Source organism: Condylura cristata, unplaced genomic scaffold (assembly GCF_000260355.1).
Source record: "Condylura cristata isolate star-nosed mole 26May11 unplaced genomic scaffold, ConCri1.0 scaffold00015, whole genome shotgun sequence".
Taxonomy (NCBI): Eukaryota; Metazoa; Chordata; class Mammalia; order Eulipotyphla; family Talpidae; genus Condylura; species Condylura cristata.
This window is the reverse complement of record NW_004567116.1, coordinates 36880657-36900724: the sequence shown is the minus strand read 5'-3', so window position 1 is coordinate 36900724 and position 20068 is coordinate 36880657. Positions and strand designations below refer to the sequence as shown.

Genomic DNA, 20068 nt, shown 5'->3' with positions numbered 1-20068 from the left:
CACTACAGCAGAGTTCGAACCCCGACCAAGGAGCTGACCCACATGGTGCAGCAGATCTCTCCTGTCTCACCTGCTGCTCCCCTCAGCAGTGTATTTCAGTTGATCTTCCTGTTCCAGTTTACTCTGTCTCTAGTCACTGCACCTCTGGCCTACACCTCAGTTCTTGTATGGATACATAAGTACAAATAAATCTTTTTAAAAATTCATGTGAATAAAAACTCAGAAACTGAAAAATAGATGGATAAATAGATGTCTCTCTTACCCAAAGAGGATGTCAACTCAATGAGGACAAAGATGTGTATCTGTTTTGTTTACTACTTATTGCATTTTCAATGGTTGGAAATATACCTGATAAATAGAAATCTTATATTTATTGCATAAATTAATGAATGAATTTCTGTTCCAGACTGGTTGCCTCAGACTCCTTGTGACTGTATCTTCCTTAAAACATCCCTGTGTCTGGTGTTTAAGATCTAATTATCACATCACTTAATTCCCCAGTGAGAACAATCAATGCTTCATAAAATTAACAAAATTGCATTAAGATTAATTTTGAAAAATAAGCAGCAGAAATTGACAAGAAATATTGTAAAGTAGGAGAGCCAGGCTAAGAGGAGGTGATCGAGACATTAGACATTTTTTTCTGAGTATAAAGAAAAAAGAAGTTTAATAAAATAGTGCCAGCACAAAAATAGAAATATGTTTTAGGGTAGGAGAATGGAAAGCCTAGAAATATGCCTACCTGTATGAAGGATTTAACTTTTTATTAAATACCATTTTTTAAAAAGGACTAGAAGACAGGGAACTTAATGAATGGGCTTGGGGAAACTGGGTGGCAACTTGGGGAAAATGTTAAGATTCAGGACCACAAGCCACATGTAGCCTTTAAATTTAAATTAAATTTTGAAAATAAAGTACTTAAGTTACATTAGTCACCTTATGAGTGCTTATAGCCAAATGTTTCTAGTGGTTTGGCTGGGTCAGATGTTGAACTGTGCATCAGTATCAGAAGCTGTACTGCACAGAACTGTGTTGTAGACATTGTCAAATTCCTTTTGCTTAGCCATCTAACGTTTGATTAGGTGAGAATGTTCCAATGTGGACTCTATTAAACATATCTCCTGAGTCATTAAGCCCAGATGTTTAATGTCTGTAAAACCCAGGGGGTGAAATCACCCTTTGATTGGGGGGTCTAGGGAATCTGGGACCATACTGTTAAGCATCTTTTAATTTAGTCAAACACATATAGTGACATCACTCTGTATGAAGCCCTTTCCTCGAGCCTGGGGATAAAAAAAAAATGGTTAAGAGTGATTTCCTGAAAATCCTACTAAAATATGTTCTAGTAGTGATCAGAATTGCATATTTCTTTGATGTTTAAGATGGATGGTAGAGCAGTAGTCATCAGGGGTTCAATTCTGTGTATACTTATGAGGTTAAGGATTAGGCTGAATGGGTCATATTTCTAAAAGCTTTGATTTCTGTAGTTTTCCTACTTTGTTGTAAAGTAATATTAAAATAAGTCCTGATAATTAAAAACAACATATGTACTGCAAGGGAAAAATTAAGACTACAAAGTCAGATATTTTGGATTGGAATACTAACTTCATCATTTATCAGCTGTACCCTTGAGCAGATGTTTCAGCTGTATAATACTGCATAAGAAACATCCCAACACTTAGTGACTTAAAACAGCAACAGCATTTATTTTGCCAAGTACCTGCAATCTGGAAGTGGCAGGGACAGCTCAGCTGTATCCACTTGGCCTCAGGTGACGTGACTTGAAAGCTGAGGCTTGAATCACATCTCAGTCACTCATATATCTGACTTTTGGTTTGGAAGACTCAGAGGGGGCTGCCTAGATCTGTCTGTCTCCATATAGTCTTTCAACATGATGGCACGGTTGTTTCTGGGTAGGCAGACTTCTTATATGGTAACTCAGGGTTCTTAGGGCTTGTATCCTAAATGGGAGAGAGCTAAGTGGAATTCATATGGCCTTTTCATCCAAGCCTTGGAAGTCATTTGATCTCACTGTTACTGCATTCTGTGTGTTTGTTAGAAGATTTGTCACCAATATCAATCTCTATTCAGTGGAAGGGAAACTCACCTTTTGTGTGAGAATTGTCAAAGAATTGTGGACATATTCAGTACTATCACAGCACATAACTTAACCTCTCTAAACTTAATGTGATTTGGGGGCCACTTGCTCTATCTCTGAAAGTATTACTGTTTTCATTTGTAAAGTAGGTGTGATAATTCATTGGTTGTGAGGTTTGGATGAGAAATTATTGGACTGTTGCTTAGTGTATAAACAAGAAGGCTTATCTAACTTACTTTCAGTGAATTGTGATTCATTATCTTTCTATAAAAGTATTACGAAGGGCTTTCTTACTCATTTTTTCTACCAATTAAATCATGTAACAAAGAAGAAAAGTCAGTCTAGTTGGCAAGTAGGACATAAGCCCATGGAAGGATATAGGAGTGATGAAATGCACTTGTGTATTGGGTAAATGGGGTGTGGACGGCCTGATGACCTGTGTGTAGGGCTTGGTGGGCCAGATCCCAGGTTTCTCTTGTGACTTTATGCTTTTCACTTACAGTTCCTGAGGGAAGATCTCAATTATCATGATCCAACGGTGAAACACAGCACTTTCCATGGTGAGGATAAGCTCATCAGTGTTGAGGACCTGTGGAAGGCATGGAAGTCCTCTGAAGGTAAAAGGCAACCTATCAATCCTAGTCTCTGGAAGGTCTGGAAAAGAGAGAAGATTGGGCAGCAGATTTATCTTAAACAAATATGAGTAAATGAGATGCTTAGTAAAGAACAAATTATTGAAGTAGCTCTATAGCTCTATTACTGAATAAGACAGCTGGGAATAGGGGAAGGATCTCCAGACAGGGTCGGAGTTATTCTTCATTAGAATTCTTATTAAATCTCATCCTATCTCTAATATTCCACCCCTCCCCCACTCCCGCCCAGCAACTTTTGCTGTTTCATTTCTGGAGCTAAGGAGTTATTTGATCTTTTGAACTCTACTGAGACTGAGATAATTCAAAGATTGGGTAGAACTATAGGTGAACTCTCTCCCAAGTCTTTTCTTTTCCAGGTTATACGCCCTAGTTCTTTGAAGAAAACATGCTTTCTTGGTCCTTCCATCTTTGTGTCTTCCTGTGAATGCTTTTGTTAGTGTCTTTCTTAGATTATGATTCCTGGCATTGGATGCCAGGATGTGGCTGTGGTTTGATGAGCACAGAGTTGAACAGGACTGCCTGTTTCTCAGTTCTGGACCCCATGCATCTGTGGGCATATGATTACATGTTGGTGCTTACAGCCATCACATCGCTCTGCTGTCTCATGTGGAACTTATTAGATAAAAACTTTAGGTCTTTTCCATGTGTAAACCTGCTAATCATGACTACCATTCCCCCTGCCTCCCACCCCGGTGATTTACTACACAAGCTCTCATTAGAAGAGTATATCTAATTGTGTGAGATGTGATAGGAAAGGGAAAAACAGAGCTTTATCCTACTCTCCATCTGTATCTCTAGCTAGAGCTGCCTTGGACACTAACAGGATTTGAAGCATCCTCCTCCCAAGGGCTCTTAAAGTAAGGTACTTCTTACTGCTAAGAAGGGTTAAACATAAGTGACCACCAGGATTCCTTGTTTTCTCCATGAGAAACCTTAGGGTTGGATTTATAAAGTTAGTTTTTCATTGTCATGCATTTAGTAAACAGGAAAGGGAGGACTTAGACTTGGGCCTTCTATTCTCCAGGTCAATGCTTTTCTGTACCATCTTGGTTGAAAACATTGGTTTGGTGTTAGAGAAGACCAGTTTTGGTAGTAATGATGTGGTTTCTATTTTTGCTTGAGTATTATAGGATATGAGATCTGGAAGGGGTCACCTATAATGTGAGAGCATTAGATTGGAAGAAGGAGGAACTAGATCTAATTCTGGTTCTAGGCTGACACTTCTTAACTCTTGTCTTATTGATTTAGAAAAATGCATACTCTTGCTGTAGTCAACATTCTGGAACTCTTTGGAAGCTCAGTTATTTGTGGGAGCTTTTATTTAATAGCTTTGGAGCACAGGCTTGTTTACTTTTGATCTCAAACAAAAAACAATTCGTTATTTCACAAATTAGACTTGATAAAATCTAGTCTCCAGTGAAGACATTAATGCACTCTCCCCAATTTTAGGGTCATCACTCCTTCCAATCTCTTTTGGGTAGAGATGCCTCTTTCCTTCTACTGAGGAGGGAAAGGAAGTACACTTTCTGTTGAAGATGCAAGGCACATTGAGTACTGTGGTTTGCTGATTATGCTTACACAGAAACTCTTTTCTAACCACCTTATTTCATTTAAATAGGGTTTCTGTATATTAACTTTCACACTATGGATGAAAGATCAGACAGTAAAATAATCTTTGGAATTATACTAGTAATGTACCAAGAAAAAAATCTATCAGGGCCATTTACTTTTAGTTTTCTTCCTTTCCTGTAAAAACATAGGAGTGTAGTGCCTGGTTTTAAAAAGAGGGACTTAAATGGAAGATGGCAGGAAGAGCATTACTGGTCTTCTCTGAAAGCTCACATAGAAGTAGCTGGGAAGAAAAAGTGACCGAGAGAAGACAGAAATAGAGTGAATAATTATACTACTGGAAAACAACCCAAAACAAATTTCTGGTAAGAACTTTATTCCTGGAATCAACATCTATTTGGAATACTTCTAAACACGTTCTGAATTACAGGAAGATGGAAAACATGGAGCGAATTTTCAGGAGTTAGTCCCCCTTACTGATGAGCAAAGAAAAATATTCTTATGCATAGTGATATAGCTACAGCTAAACGGAGAAGTGATCTATATGTACCATTATAGGATTTGCTCACCATATATCATGCCTGGTAGTTTGACATTCTGAAAGTGAGAATCTTCTTGTTTAGATTCCTCCCACAATGTACCTCATTATTCAGAAGAAGGCCCCTGATCTTTCTAGACTGATGATTTCCAGAGCTACAAAAAGCTTGTAATATTTTGGCATTGGCTCAAATTGGCTCATCTGAGTTTTGCTAGATGATGTAGATATCGGTGGTTATTTGTGACCAAGAAAATTAGCTGGTTAATGTCAGTACTATGTATGTGATGAGTATTGTTAACATTTCCAACTAGTGTTAGGAGCCAGTCTTTCTCTCTATTATTTAGATTTCAGCAGAACAGTCTGATAATCTCTACATTAGTCAGGTTTGGACTTTAGTAATAAAACAGCAACAACAACAACGACTCAAAAACTTTATTTATGTATATTTATGTATATTAATTCATTTCTCACCAAAATCTTATGATGTATAGATACTGTGATGGCCTTCATTTATAGATAAAGAAAATGAGACAAAGAGGGTAATTCAGGGAAATAATGAAATGCATTTCTGTCATCACTGTCTAGAGAGTTCATGCAGCTCTTACACGTTCAGGGCACAACTCCAACAGGAGTTCGCTCACTTCATACAAGGCTAATTAAATAAGGAAGAGTTGTCCTATAAAGACTGAGGAAGGATCTAGATCAAGGGCAAGTCCAAGGATCCCTGCAGCTGAGACTAGGGAATTGATCCTTTCTATTTGGCTGCTCTCAGATATCTGTTTCTCCATTTATCATCTTTAAGAGTCTTTGTCTCATTTTTATGGATCAAAGACATTTTGATGATCAATTTTAGATCTAAATAAATAATACAATTCCAGCTAAAAGCAAAAGAACCTGGTGTTTTCATATGGCTCTGAACTTTATTTTAAGAAAGTGTTTATTTTCTCATTGCTTTTTGGAAATAATGAAATCAGCTCATGGATCTCCTTTGCTATTCTTTTAGGTAGGGTTTTTGCACAGGAGATTGTGGAACAGTACTGGACAACTAGGAGGCTTTTAGAGATAAAACCCTGCAGAACTGGTCTTTCTCTGTTGACATAACAGAGTGGCCAGCTGGCATTGGACTTCTGTCTAAACCAGACCAATATAAAAGAGTTGGTGTCCTCTTTTTGTTTTACATAAACCCATTGAGGGACATGTTTATTCTGTTCTGCTAACTATTTAGAAATACTTTGCTCAGTAAAGTGTGCAGTTATTTAGTTAAATGCCTCAGCCATTTGTTGCTACATTTGGGAGGGGCTGAATGGGAGAAAGAGACAATTGGTAAAGTTTCCGTCAACCTCAGCTTCTTTTCTGAGTATGAAAAATTCAAAAGGCAAGGAGTGGAACTGCTTAAAGAAGTCAGGTGAAGAAAATGTAGCTGTGTCAGTAGAGGAACAGTAGGTATCTAGTTAACTAAATTTAAGTACATCAACTTTATAAACTAAAGGAAAAAGAAGTACAGAAAGTGACAAAATTTCTATTCACTGAAGCCAGCATAAGCAATTGTTACCGGGCAACCCCAGGAAGAAAGGGATGACCTGGAAGTTGAGTCCTTACCAGCACCTAAAATCTCAGTACAGAATCAAATAAAGGGTTGGGGGGGAGAAATACCAATAATAATAAATAAATAAAAAGCAAAATTAGCAGGCAACTATCAATTGGAGACATTTTGCAAGGGAGGGGAATGAAGAGGGATCAAAATAAGGGAGGGAAGAGCACAAGTGACGGTGGTGACAGTTCATGGGTGAATTGGTGATGGGAATTTTATGGGGACTACACCTGAAGGGAAATTGTACAAAAATGAATAATGATGTGATGTAATACAGAGTCATGCAGTTCATTGCATGATGGGGATAGAGATCTTGTCTGATTTTAAATTATGTTGTTTTGTACTGTTGAATTCTGTAAGGTCTTTCTATATTCTGTATTTTTATATTATGCTTTGAAGACATTTCTTCCAGTCTTTGCCTTGTCTTATTCGCTGAATGCATTTTGAAGAGCAGAAAGTTTAGTTTTTCTGAATCTAATTTACCAGTCTGTCCTTATATGGATCATGGTTTGGTGTCATATAGAAGAAATCTGTAAATCTTTGCCTAACCCAAGATCACACAAACATTATCTCTGATGTTTCCTTTTAGAAGTTTTAGAATTTCAGGTTTTATATTTCAAACTATGATCTGTTTTGTATTAATTTATGTGTTTGGCAGTAAGTATGGATACTAGTACTTTTTAAAGAAGATTTATTTATTTATGTATGTATGGAAGACCTGGGGTGTAGGCCAGAGGTATGGGGGAGTGAGAGGATTCACCAGAGACTGAGTGGGGAACAAAACAGGCAGGTTTATTGAAATACACTGCTAAGGGGAGCAGCGGGTAAGACAGGAGAGGTCTGCGCCATGTGTTTGAGCTCAGGCCACAGTGGTGATAGTGCTGAGACTTCACCTGTAGGCCACGGGAGGCCCTGGATCCTAGTTCTTTTTTTCTTTTTCTAATATATTCATTACATCAACCTTCATTTTTGTACAACATATAGTTTCTCCATGAAACTCCCTCCACCAGTGCCCCTGTGCACCATCATCATACTCCCTTGTGTTCTTCCCACCCCTGTCCTGGCCCTTCTCTCTCCTCCTCCCCTACACAATGTCTCTGATCTATAGTTGTCTGATAATTTTGATTTTTACTTTATTATAGTTACTTTTTTTTTATTCCTTTTTTGTTGCAGCACAATTTAAAGTAGGTAAGCTGTGGGAGCAACCCAGATACCTAATTCTTTTTTGTGTTTATGGATACCCCAGTTAATCTAGGATGATTTATTGAAATTTCTGTCTTTTCTACACTGTCATTTCTATCTTTTCTTCCATTGTTTTATACCTTTTGTCAAACATCAGCTGTCCATATAAGTGTGACTTTATTTCTGGTCTCTGTTCAGATCTACAGATCTGTTTGTCTGTTTTCATATTAGTGCCATTACTATTTTGATTAAATTAGTGTGAGAATGATTCTTTCAGTCCATTAGTGTTAGCATTTTTAGAATAAGCCCTCATTTGACCATGGTGCATAATTCTTTCACTATCTTTTTGTATTCTATTTGTTAATTTTTTTGGGAATGTTTGAATGCTTGTTATGAAGGAATATTGTTTTTAACTTTCTTTTCTTATAATATCTTTGGTTTTGGTATCAGGATAATGTTGGCAATATAATAGTTGAGAAGAATTCTTCATAGAGTAGTTAGGAACAGTTCTTCAGTTTCAAAAGAGTTTGTGCAAAATTTGTACTATTTTTTTCTTTAAATATTTGATAGAATTCACTAAGAAAAACTTTGTTGGTTCATATTGCTTTACTGTAGTGTCAACACTATGTACTATAGCTATAATGTTAATTTCTTTAACAGGTGTAGGACTGTTTGGTTATCTGTTTCATCTTGAGTGAACTCTTATGGAGTTTGTTCATCTAAATTGTTAGTTTATGAGTATACATTTGTTCACATTCCCTAGTTAATTCTTTTAATGTATTTAAATTCTTTAAATGCAGTGATGTCCCATTTCTCATTTGATAATTTGTGTCTTTTTTTCTTGATCAGTCTTGGTAGATGTTATTTATATTATTGATCTTTACAAAGAATCATTGTTTGATTTAAAGTTTTTCCTCTTGTCTAATTCTTTTTTTTTTTTTTTACTTCAATCCTTATTATTTCCTTTTGTTTATTTTGGATATGCTTTATCCTTTTTATCTTGGGTATAATTAGTTCTTTCCTAATTTGTTGAAGTAGAAACTCCTTGACTTGAGACCTTTATTTTACCTTTATTTTAACCTAGTGTAGTGTAGGTATTTGGTGCTATAAATTTACCCTAACTACTACTTTAAAAGCATTTCGCAGTCCACCCTGGTAGCGCATCAGGTGACTAAGAAGCTAAAGTCACTTCAGCATGAGTTCAATCCCCAACCCCACTGGAGGTGACCCACATAGCACGGCAGACCTCTTCTCGCTCACCTGCTGCTCCCCTCAGCAGTGTACTTCATTGATCTGCCTGTTCTGCCCGCCCACTCTGTCTCTGGTAAATCCTCTCACCGCCCCTGCACCTCTGGCCTGTACTCTGGCCTGTACTCCAGCTCTGTATGCATTAAAAAAAAAAAAAAAAAGGCATTTCACAAGTTCTGTTGTGTTATGTTTCCCCAACCCCAACTAGTTTATTAGTTATATATAGAGAATAAAGATATCATTAAGAAATATACAAATGATGACAAATGCTTTTCTCACTTTTAAAACCTGATAGTCTTCTGCTAACTTTAATAATGTATTCCAATTTGAGGAGTTCTTTTTGTTCCAGAAATGCAACTCTCTGAAATCTGTCTTATATCTTACTTCTGTCTAGTGCTATTTTTTATATGTTAGATAATGTCTTATGATTTCACTTTTATTCAGTTCAAAATACTTTATTTCTGCTTTTATGTTTTTGACTCATGAGTTTTTAGAAGCATGTTATTTAGTTTCTAAATACTGGAAGACTTTCCCAGAGAATTTTTTTCAGATTTTGATTTCTAGCTTAATTCTATTATAGTCTGTGTATTGTTTGAACCTGTTGCAATTTTTAAGACTTTTGATTTTTTTTTTTTATGTCCACAAGCTACACATGCTATAGCTTGTGTACTAGACTGTTCTGGGGTAGCGTGTTCTGTAAATATTAATCAGATTATGTTGGTAATGATGTCATTCAGGCCTACTCTCTTTGTTGTTTACTTGTCCTGTCAGTCATTGAGGGAAGAGTATTTAAATTTTCAACTATATTTATTTGTTATATATATATGTTTGGCTGTTTCTCCTTGCAATTAATTCTGAGTTTTACTTCATATATTTTGAAGCTTTATAACTAAGTGTGGATAGTTTTTCTTGATTTATTGAACTCTGTTATTATGAAATAATCATCTTTACCCCTTGTAATAATTTTTGCCTTAAAATCTACTTTGACATTAATATAGCTTTCTTTTAAATATTGTTAGTTTGTTATATCTTTTTCCATTTATTTATTTTTAATATTTTCCTTAAAGATTTTTATTTATTCATGCATATAAGAACTGGGGTTTGGCCAGATGTGCAGGGGATGAGATGCTTCACCAGAGACAGAGTTGGGGAGCAGAACAGGCAGATCTACAGAAATACACTGCTGAGGGAAGCAGCTGGTGAGACAGGAGAGGTCTACTGCCCTATGTGGGCTAGCTCCTTTGCTGGGGATGAACCCACGCAGCAGTTGCTAGTGATAGCCTTATAATGCTGAGACTTTAATCCTTGGGCCACCAGGATGGTCACTACTTTTTATCTGTTTGTACTTTTATATTTAAAATGTATTTCTTATAGCATTATTTGGTTGAGCCTGTTTTTCCCCCCCTCAATGTGACAATTTCTGCCTCTTAATTAGAATGTTAAGGGCCCTTCCTGGTGGCTCAATGGGTTAAAGCACAGCACTATGAAGCTATCGCAGCCATTGCAGCATGAGTTCCACCCCTGGCCATGGAGGTGACCCACATGGTGCAGCAGACCACTCCTGATCCACCCGCTGCTCCCCTCAACAATGTATTTCAATAGATCTGCCTGTTCTTCCTACTCTGTCTCTGGTGAATCCTTTCACCCCCGCCCTCTGGCCTGTACCCCAGTTCTGTATGCATAAATAAATCTTTTAAAAAATTAGAATGTTAAGACCACTTACATGGTTAATAATATGGTTAAAAATGGATTCATTTTTAATGATGAATCCATTATCTTTCAGTTTGTTTTCTGCTTATCCCATCTGTTATTTGTTCCCTCTCCCCACTTTTCTACTGTCTTTTGGATTAATGAGTATTTTTTTTAAATTATTCAATTTCATCAGCTTTGTTGGCTTATCTGTTATTTTTGTGGATGTTTTGGAGTTAAAATATGAATCTTTACCACATCACAGTCTACTTTCAATACAGACTGTTACCTTTAGAATAAGAACCTCACTAAAGTGCATTTCTGTTTCTTCTCTCTCAGCCTTAGTTCCACTCTGCACTGTGGCCTGGAAGTCCATTCAAGATTGTAAGCTGGGGCAATTGTATGACTTGCCTCATTTTGTCCCCATCTCTCAAGAATCACTCTCCAATGTAGGCTGATGTTTAGGGTCTTGAAAACTATTGTTTTATATATTTTCTTTCTCTCCCTTTTTTTTTTTTTTGATTACTTGAGGAGGGAGGATAAATTCCATCCCTGTTAGTTCATCTTGGCCTGAAGTGAAGTTTCAGCTTAATCATCTTTTGCTTAGATGCTTTCATACTGTTCTTCTGGCTCAGCCTAGTTCTACTTCAATTGGTTCCAGAGAGGTCTTTCTAAAATAAGTATCTCACATGTCTCTGCTTACATTTTTCAGTGATTCCCCATTTCTTTCTTTTTAATAGTGAAACAGATATCCTAGGGCACCAAATTTCTGGGCGGAAGAAGTATTCTTAAATGGAATTCGGACTAATAAAGGTAGTGCTAAAAATGTTAAAGTGTATTCCTATGTACTCATATATCCTCCCTTCCCCCTCACCAGACTGCTTGAGGGTGTTATCTTATGTAATTCTGTATGTTTCTTAAACATTTAGAGTTGCTCTTGGTCCAAGAGTAGGGATGTAGAAGACAGAAGTTTGTCTTTGGCCCTTTGTGTGATCTGGTATGACTTACTAGGTTCACTGAACCTTCCAACCTAGATTCTCTTACTACTCTGAAGCAATGCTGGTAGTCTTTCTCTAACTGCTTTTCTGCTAGTCATGTAGTTGCTCTAAGGGTGATTTTTAATAGTATGTCCTGTTGCCCTAGCCACAACTGATTTTTGTCAAGTAGCCTACAGGGCTTGTCACATGACTTGTAGGCCTAAGGGTCAGATTTTTTCTGCACAGATGGGTCAGGGCTTGATAATGACATCATATTAGAAAACTAAGTTCTCTGACTCACTCTAGGTGCAGATGAAAAGCTTCTAGTGAGAGCTAGAAGGAAACTACTCAGAGAAACAAGCCTTGGTGAAGGCTACACGCTATCTTTAGGGAGGGGCACTTTGTTGAGATTCTGTGGGTGTTTGGAGTGCTGCTATCTAGCCAGGGTAGCCACATTAGCTGGGTTTTGTGATACCTTTTCTGACTCATTTTGGCAGTCACTCCTCTCTCTGTGCTTCCACATCATCCTATACAACCCTTAGGGTACACACTGTTTTATAGTTACTTATTTTCTTGTATGTCTCCTTCTCTAGAAGAGCGCCCTTGATGATGGAGGTCATGTAGACCCCTGTACCTATTAAATCACCTAGATCCTGCCTGAGAAGCCAGTGAAAACTTGGTAAATGAATGATAAATGAGTAGTGATAGTAATAATATTAGCTAATATTTGATTAATATTTGATAGTAATAATATTAGCTAATATTTGATTAGTTAACAGCTTCCCATATCTTATTACAGTCTTAATGACATGAGGACTCTGATTCTTACTACTTTATAGGTGATAAAAATGCTAACTAACTTCCCCATGATCTTATATCTACTAAGTGGCAAATCCTGAATTCAAACCAAGGCACCTGCTTTTCCTAACTGACTGACCAACAGCTGTGGAAGGAGAGTCAGAGAAGGCCTTGGTAACCTTCCTGCTAGACATAGTTCCTTTGTGTTGTGGATTGGAAATCACAAAAATGAGCTCTAAGGTTGAAGTTACCACCAGCCCATGTGGAGAAAGAGATACTGATTCAGGAACCCATTTCTTACTATATGCTGTCCCTGGAAACAAAAGGATTGACCAAGCCAAGGATCTGTCCTAGCATATCCCTGGAAGTATCACTGAAGTTCAGGTGCTAGGGAGTAATACTTTACTCTTCCATCTGCTGGAATACCCTTCTTCCAAGTTTCCACATGACTCACATCTTCATTTTTTGCTCAAATATCACCATCAGAGACTCCTTTTCTGATTTGATCTGATAGAGTACTGTCCTTTATTTACTTACCATCCTTTGTGTTTCTTCATCATACTAATCACTACACAACATGTAATTATTGTTTATAGTGTGTTAGTTTGTCTCTGTCTCCCAGAATGTAAGTGTCAAGGATCTATAACTCTGTTTTGTATAATATTATATTCATAGGTTCGAGAATGTTACAAACAGTAAGTGCTCAATAAATACTTTTCCCCTGATGAGTAAATGATTTTAGAACTTGATGTCAACTGCTTTTAAAGACTTTTACCTTTTGAACTCAGCAATGCCTTACTTTCCACGTCCTTGGACTTTAGACAAATAGTCAGTGTTCTCTGAGCCCACCCCCTATCTCATAGTTCTGTGTATTTTCCCATGTCTCTTTCTCCTGGTAGGCCTCTCTCTCTCTCTTAAACGATTTATTTATGCATACAAGAAGTGGGGTGTAGGCCAGAGGTTTAGACGGTGAGAAGACACTAGAGACTGAATGGGCAGCACATCAGGCAGATCTACTGAAACACACTGCTGACGGAGCAGTGGACAGGACAGGAGAGGTCTGCTGTACCATGTGGGTCACCTCCCTGGCTGGGGATGGAACTCATGCCATAGTGGCTGAGGATATCTTGATAGTACTGAGACTTTAACCCCTGTATCACCAGAGAGGGCCAAGTGGCCTATATCTTGGTCACCTAGATTCTGACTATCCCTCAACATTCACCCCTTGTTGACTAAAGATATGAAAAAATAATTACTACTGAGTTTATATTAAGTAATAGGCATTTTCAAAAATATCAATTGATTTAATTCAACACTCTAGGAAATAGGTATTGCTAGATTGCAAGCTTCATGGGGGTAGGACTTCATCTTGATCACTGCTCTGTTCTCAGCTACTCAATGACTGGACAGATATTTTATAGAAAGAGAAATTCAGGTTCAGGATTATTAAAGTGAGTTAGCCAACCTATCCATGGCAGATAGAATAAAAATAAAGGTCTTTTAGCATCAAATTTAGTGCTTTTACACATATGCTCTATAATAATAACCCAGAGTTCTAAAATGCCCATGGACTTGGCAGCACTAAATCATTTTTCTCTCTGTGTGTGTGTTTATCTCAGAATAAAACAGGAGGATTCATTCATTTTTCAAGATCTTTCCCAAATGGAAAATACTACTTTCTATCTACAAAACATAGTATGGAGGCCAACATATATCTTTACTCTCAGCTATGAGAAACCAACTGAACATCAGTTTCTGAGGCTGTTGATGTTTTTTTTTTTCTTTTTTAGAGATTTATTTATTTGTGCATACAAAACTGAGGTACAGGTCAGAGGTGCAGGGGCAGTGAGAGAATTCACCAGAGACAGAGTAGGGAGCAGAACAGGCAGACTGTCGAAGTACACTGCTGAGGGGAGCAGCAGGCAGGTCAGGAGAGGTCTGCTGTGCCATGTGGATCACCTCTGGGGCAGGCGGGGATCAAACTCATGTGGAAGGAAGTGGCTTTAGCTTCTTAGTGCTATGCTTTTAACCTGCTGTGCCACCAGGGAGAGCCACTTTTTTCTTTTTTAATACTTCCCCCTTTTACTTTCATAAGATGTCTGTGAGGAAGAATGATGCTGTCAGTGAGAAATAGTGGTAATATTGATGGATATATAAGTGATCCAGAAACCATAAATTACCATTTATGTATTCATTCATTTATATAGATTCTTGCATCTATTTACAAGGTACTTATACTATCTAACTCTATGTTAGAAATTGGGGACCATATAATGGTCCAATCACATTTATAAAATTGGCTTCAAAGAGCTTTAATAAGTGAAGAGGTAGAACAGAGTTTTAAGGGTGAGTTGGTGTTTACCAGCCAAGAAGAGGGAAAGAAGCTTTTCTGGAAATAGCAAAGATCTAGAAGTATGAGTGTAATGTTCAGGATGAATAAGTAGAAGTTGCTGCTCCAAGTAAGGATGAATAAGTAGAAGTTGCTGCTCCAAGTGAGGCAGCCTTCAGGGTGAACTGTGAAGTTCGGGTCTTTCACATTGGAAGAACTATACTGTTAATCTGGTGATTTCCAGTGGCATTCTGTGCACTATGCTGGATTAGTCTCTGAGATGCATATGGAGACACCAGAGCTTGTATTTATATTGCAATTATTTTGACCTCATTTTTCAAATTTTATGTATGTTTTATAGCAGACCTAATAATACATTTGAGTCTAATTTATGAACATATTCATTTATTGTGCTTCAGATATGTAACAGATATGGCCAGAAAAAAATAAATATAAAGGTTGGAGACCGCAAAGTTAGTCACTTGTGCCTTTGTCTTATGATGCACTGTTAGTTGCAGAAAACGCCAGGGGTTGGCTTTTTCTGATTATGTATAGTATTGTGTGTGGTCATTTTCCACAGGTGTGTAGTCTTTGCTCTCCTGGGAGGCCACATGGACTGACTTGGAGTGATGAGAGACTTGTGTGTTTGTGATGGTCCCTCCTGGCATACCTTCCTGGACCTGGACATGAGCCACCTGAGCAATGTTCGAATGTTTGAGCTCCCTGTGCCAAACTCTGTTTTCTGTTTATGATGGCTACAACCCTTTGTCCTTGCTGTTGTCTTCTTCCTCACTTGGCCCAGGGCTTCTTCCCACTTTCTTTTTTGGAATAAGAAAGTAAAAAAAGACTTTTAACTTTCAGGAACTTCAGCCTAGGGACAAGGGACTCTGATTTCTCTACTTGACTGTTCAGTGAGATCTTCAGGTCAGGGCACTGATACCTGTCTAGGATGCAGCTCACTCTGGTTGGACAACACAAGCCTCCACCAATGTAGGGCACCTGCCTAGGTAACAGAACAATCTCTAGAACATAGAAACCAGGCAATACCTCCTTTGAGATTTGACCTGACATACTGAAGTCATTGGTTATCCTTTCCCGCTATGGCTTAGTTATGTGGGTGCCAACTATGCTCAGAGTTCACTGGAGCATAGTGATCTGCTGATGCCTTCAGCCTCACCTAGTGTAGTGTTTAGAGCAGTAGTTCCAAGTTAGGGGTAGTTTGTTCCCCAGGGAAATTTTGGCAATATCTGTAGACATTTTGATTGTCCTGTCTTGCAGCATTCTACTGGCACCTGAATATCAGTGATGTTGTTAAACAACCTCTAATGCGTAAGGCAGCCCACTACAATAAAGAATTATCTTATCCAAAATGTCAGGGGTACAGAGCTTGAGAAATTTTGGTGTCTTCCTGCCTGCCTCCACTGCAGTGTAGAATGTGGGTAGAGGAGGTCCAGCATAACAAGGGTCTCTGCTCAGACTTGTATCAGGGCACCTTCCCAGGAGACAAAAAACTTTTGCACCCGCTGGCCTCAGGCCTCTCTAGCAGCACAACAGTGACCTTCTTTCCATTCCACATCTCAAGTAAAAGGCCCCTTTGTGTTGGATGAGATTGAAATAACTCCCTTAGCAGCAAGAGTGTGTTGTTCTGTGCACTGTGCAGGTTAGCACTTGTCTGTTTGCCTCATATCTCTGTGTCATGCTCCCGTGGCTTCAACAAGAAATTGATATACATATATATGTACTCCTTTTCGGGACTAGTGAATAATATATTCTACTTTTTGCAGAACTTCTTTTATTCGAAGTCTATTACCTTGTCTTTCCTAAGCCATAGAATTTAAAACTATCTCTTGGAAATTGATTTCCTCTCTTCTTTCCGTACATTCCAGACTAGGAATTAGAAATTTAACCAAGCACCAACTAGGTACATTTCACCTAACCCTCCATAATCTTGTTCTCTAGGATGTGCTCTGAGTGTTCCATACTTGTCTCATACTTCCCCAGGTATCTTTCCTTTTAAAAATGCTTTTTTTTTTAAAAGATTTTATTTGTGCATACAGAACTGGGATACAGGCCAGAGATGTGGAGGGTGAGAGAATTCACCAGAGACAGAGTGGAGTGCAGAACAGGCAGATCAACGAAATACACTGCTGAGGGGAGCAGCGGGCGGGTTAGGAGAGGTCTGCCACGCCATGTGGTCACCTCTGGGGCAGGCGGGAATCGAACTCATGAGGAAGCGGCTTTAGATTCTCAGTGCTGTGCTTTAACCCGCTGCGCCACTAGGGAGGGCCATCTTTCCTTTTTATCGCCTGTGTAACTAGTCTCATTGAACTCTGAGTCTTTTGGATTCAGAACTTCCCTCTTGAACTCCAGCATCTTCTTGAGCACAAAAGATTGAATCACTTTTATTTTCAACTTTGTTTCATTCAGTGCCTTTCTGAATGCTTGCTACATCCCTTATGCTGGGATTAACTATGAGGGCAATGGGAGAATGAAGGGAAGTGGCCCAGCCTTCCCCCTTCTCTAGCGAATATGACAGTGACAGAAACAACCTAATATCTGAGGTGTGCCTATGAGAGGAATCCCTGTGTTTTGACAAGATTTCAGAAGTTAACATCCACATGAGTATGTATTTGCTTAAGGAGATTGCTGTTTTATGGAGGCCGACGATGAGATTGTTTTTGGAATTTCTCATTTAGAAATGAAAATTTTTTTATTGATACCAGTGTGTATGAAGCACAACTGAGAAACAGTGGGTGAGCAAAGATGAAAAGGACAGTTAGACAGCATTTTAATGAAAGGCAGCTTTTAGTAAGGGTATGAACACTAAAATTAATCTTAAGACGAATCTTACCATTTCATTCAACTTCAAAAGTGTCTTTTTGCTGCACATAACAGTCATTTTCAAACTTGAGGAATGTTCAAATTCTTGTAGGGAAGTATTTTATCTGGGACCTGCAATGCTGACTTAATTTAGCTTTAGTAAAATGTAATTTAAATATGTATAGACATAAAGTGAGTTACTATATTAGAGTTGTATGTAAATATGAACAAAAATGATTTCTTTATCAAATTAAAACAAACTTCAGGTCCAGTGAAATGATGTCTTTTCGCTGAAACTCAGCTGTTCCCAGACATATTTTGGCTCAATGTGACTGGGTGCCTGATTGGGTGCCTCTGCTGACTCATCCTCCCACCATTTTTCTCTATTCAAGCTACCATGAAGCTCTGATTTATAGAACATCTCATGATGCCATTTGATCTTCACTGGATTCAAACTTCTATTCCTTTGCTATTGACTCTTGACAAGTTATGGAGCTACTTTTTGTTTCTATGCGTCTAAATATCACTCAAATGTTAGAATTTTTATAAAGCATTATTTGTATGTTTGTTCATCTAAAATCACATTATGATATTGACGAATAATTAACTAGAGTGGGCCACATATGGTGATGATGTGATTCACTGTGTTGTGAATGATCACTCAGTAATTATTTCAGTTAGAATTGACTCCTGTTATGACAGAAAATCTTTTCTATTTGATACAAGCAAAAAAGGAAATTTACTAGTTGCACAAAACTGAAAAATCATGAATAGTGTTGTTTAAAGGATGATGTCTCAGACTTCAGGAGGTTATAGATACAAACACACGTGTCCACACATGTGCACACATACATGCACATATATACTACTTAGAACTAGATTGCTAATGCCCAAAATATTGATTTACCAATTCCTAACTGGGTAACTTTGGGAAAGTTATGTAACCTTTCTGTAAAATAGGAATAAAGTGAAGTAGATCCTTCACATGGTAATTATGAAGAACAGTGAGTTAATGTGAGATGCTTGGAAAAGTACCTATCATAGAGTGAGTGCTATGAAATGATGACTTCTGTTAGTATTATTATTGTTATTTTTACTATTATAATTCAGTCATTTCATCCCAGATACCAGAATACTAAAAGAGCAAATCCATCCCCTATAGATCAAACAAAAATCCTGTAATTCAAACAATGGGCAAAGGAATTGAAATTAAAACAGAAATCCTGTAGTTTAATTTCCTGTCTTGTGTTATGTGCTTACCTCTGAACCATGCACTGTATACATGAAGATGGAAGATGGAATTTACCGGGGACTTAGCTTGGCTTACTCTACTCCTAGTTTAGGAATAAGTTTACCTGAAGCATATTGGCTGAGAACAAAAGAGGGGGAGATTCTCTCTCTTTTTTTTTTTTTTAAAGATTTATTTATTTGTACATATAGAACTGGGGTACAGGACAGAGGCTTAGGGGTGGCGAGAGGCTTCACCAGAGACAGAGCGGGGAGCAGAACAAGCAGATCTACGAAGTACACTGCTGAGAGGAGCAGCGGGCGGGTCAGGAGAGGTCTGCCACGCCATGTGGTCACCTCCGGGGCAGGCAGGAATTGAACTCATGCTGCAGTGGCTTTAGCTTCTCAGTGCAGTGCTTTAACCCGCTGCGCCCCCAGGGAGGGTCCGAGGGGGGATTCTCTTAATACAAACTCAGAGTACTGTTACCACTAAGGGGAAGTGGATGCTTTGTGTCAAAAATGATCCAGGTCCTCTGTATTGTTATCAGCAGATCACAATAGCGATCACTTGGTTTCATAGTTGATGTGTTATAATGGGGGTAAGTTTGCCTTGAAAATATGGATTGAAGTTCTGAAAATGTATTTTGTATAAAGACCAGTTTTGATAGTAGGCTCTTTTGTATTAAAATGCCTAAATGTCTATGCCCTAAAGCTTCAGGCAAATGTCTTCTATCATAATTATTTGTTGTTAGCACACTTATTTATCAAAACAAACACAGGTACTCTAGGTATTCATATACCTAGAGAATCCAGAGTATACTTTTGGTTTTTATATTTAGGTTATAGTAAAAATAAAAACATGAAATTTAAATAATTTCAAAGTAAATTATCTTGACCATTTTGATTCAGTAGAACTTTCTGAAATGATGAAGGAGTCTATAATTTGTGCTGCCAAATACGGTAGCTACCAGTCACATCCAGCTGTTGGATACCTGAAATGTGGCTAATGGAATTGAGGAACTAAATTTTAAATGAATTTAATTTTAAATTTAAATAGCCATCTGTGGTGACTACTTCTTAGACAGCACAGCGATAGTTAGCCATATTATTAATATAAAACAGGATGAGTACAAGGTGCCCAACATGTTCTGTACCAAGATGCAGTACACCAAGCACACAGTTACAGTAAGGAGAGGTGAGGTCTATAGATTCTGCCCTGAAAAGTGTTGGACCTTAGAAAACTGACCAGAGAAGCAGGTCAGACCCATCCCAAGACAATACTAGTAGCTGTCTTAGCTTGGCCATCAAGACCTTCATGGCATGACTTCAACTTTCTTTTGCCATTACTC

At 38.0% G+C, this 20068-nt stretch overlaps 1 protein-coding gene across 6 annotated transcripts in view; it reads left to right on the top strand.

Annotated features, from left to right (window-relative positions):
• STIM1 (stromal interaction molecule 1) overlaps positions 1 to 20068 on the top strand; it is a 167998-nt gene that overhangs the window by 105979 nt on the left and 41951 nt on the right. For all 6 annotated transcript variants that reach the window (XM_004683156.2, XM_004683155.2, XM_012725370.1 and 3 more), the window contains exon 3: positions 2601 to 2715. In XM_004683156.2, the coding sequence (XP_004683213.1) occupies positions 2601 to 2715 (115 nt within the window). The remainder of the gene's footprint in view (positions 1 to 2600; positions 2716 to 20068) is intronic.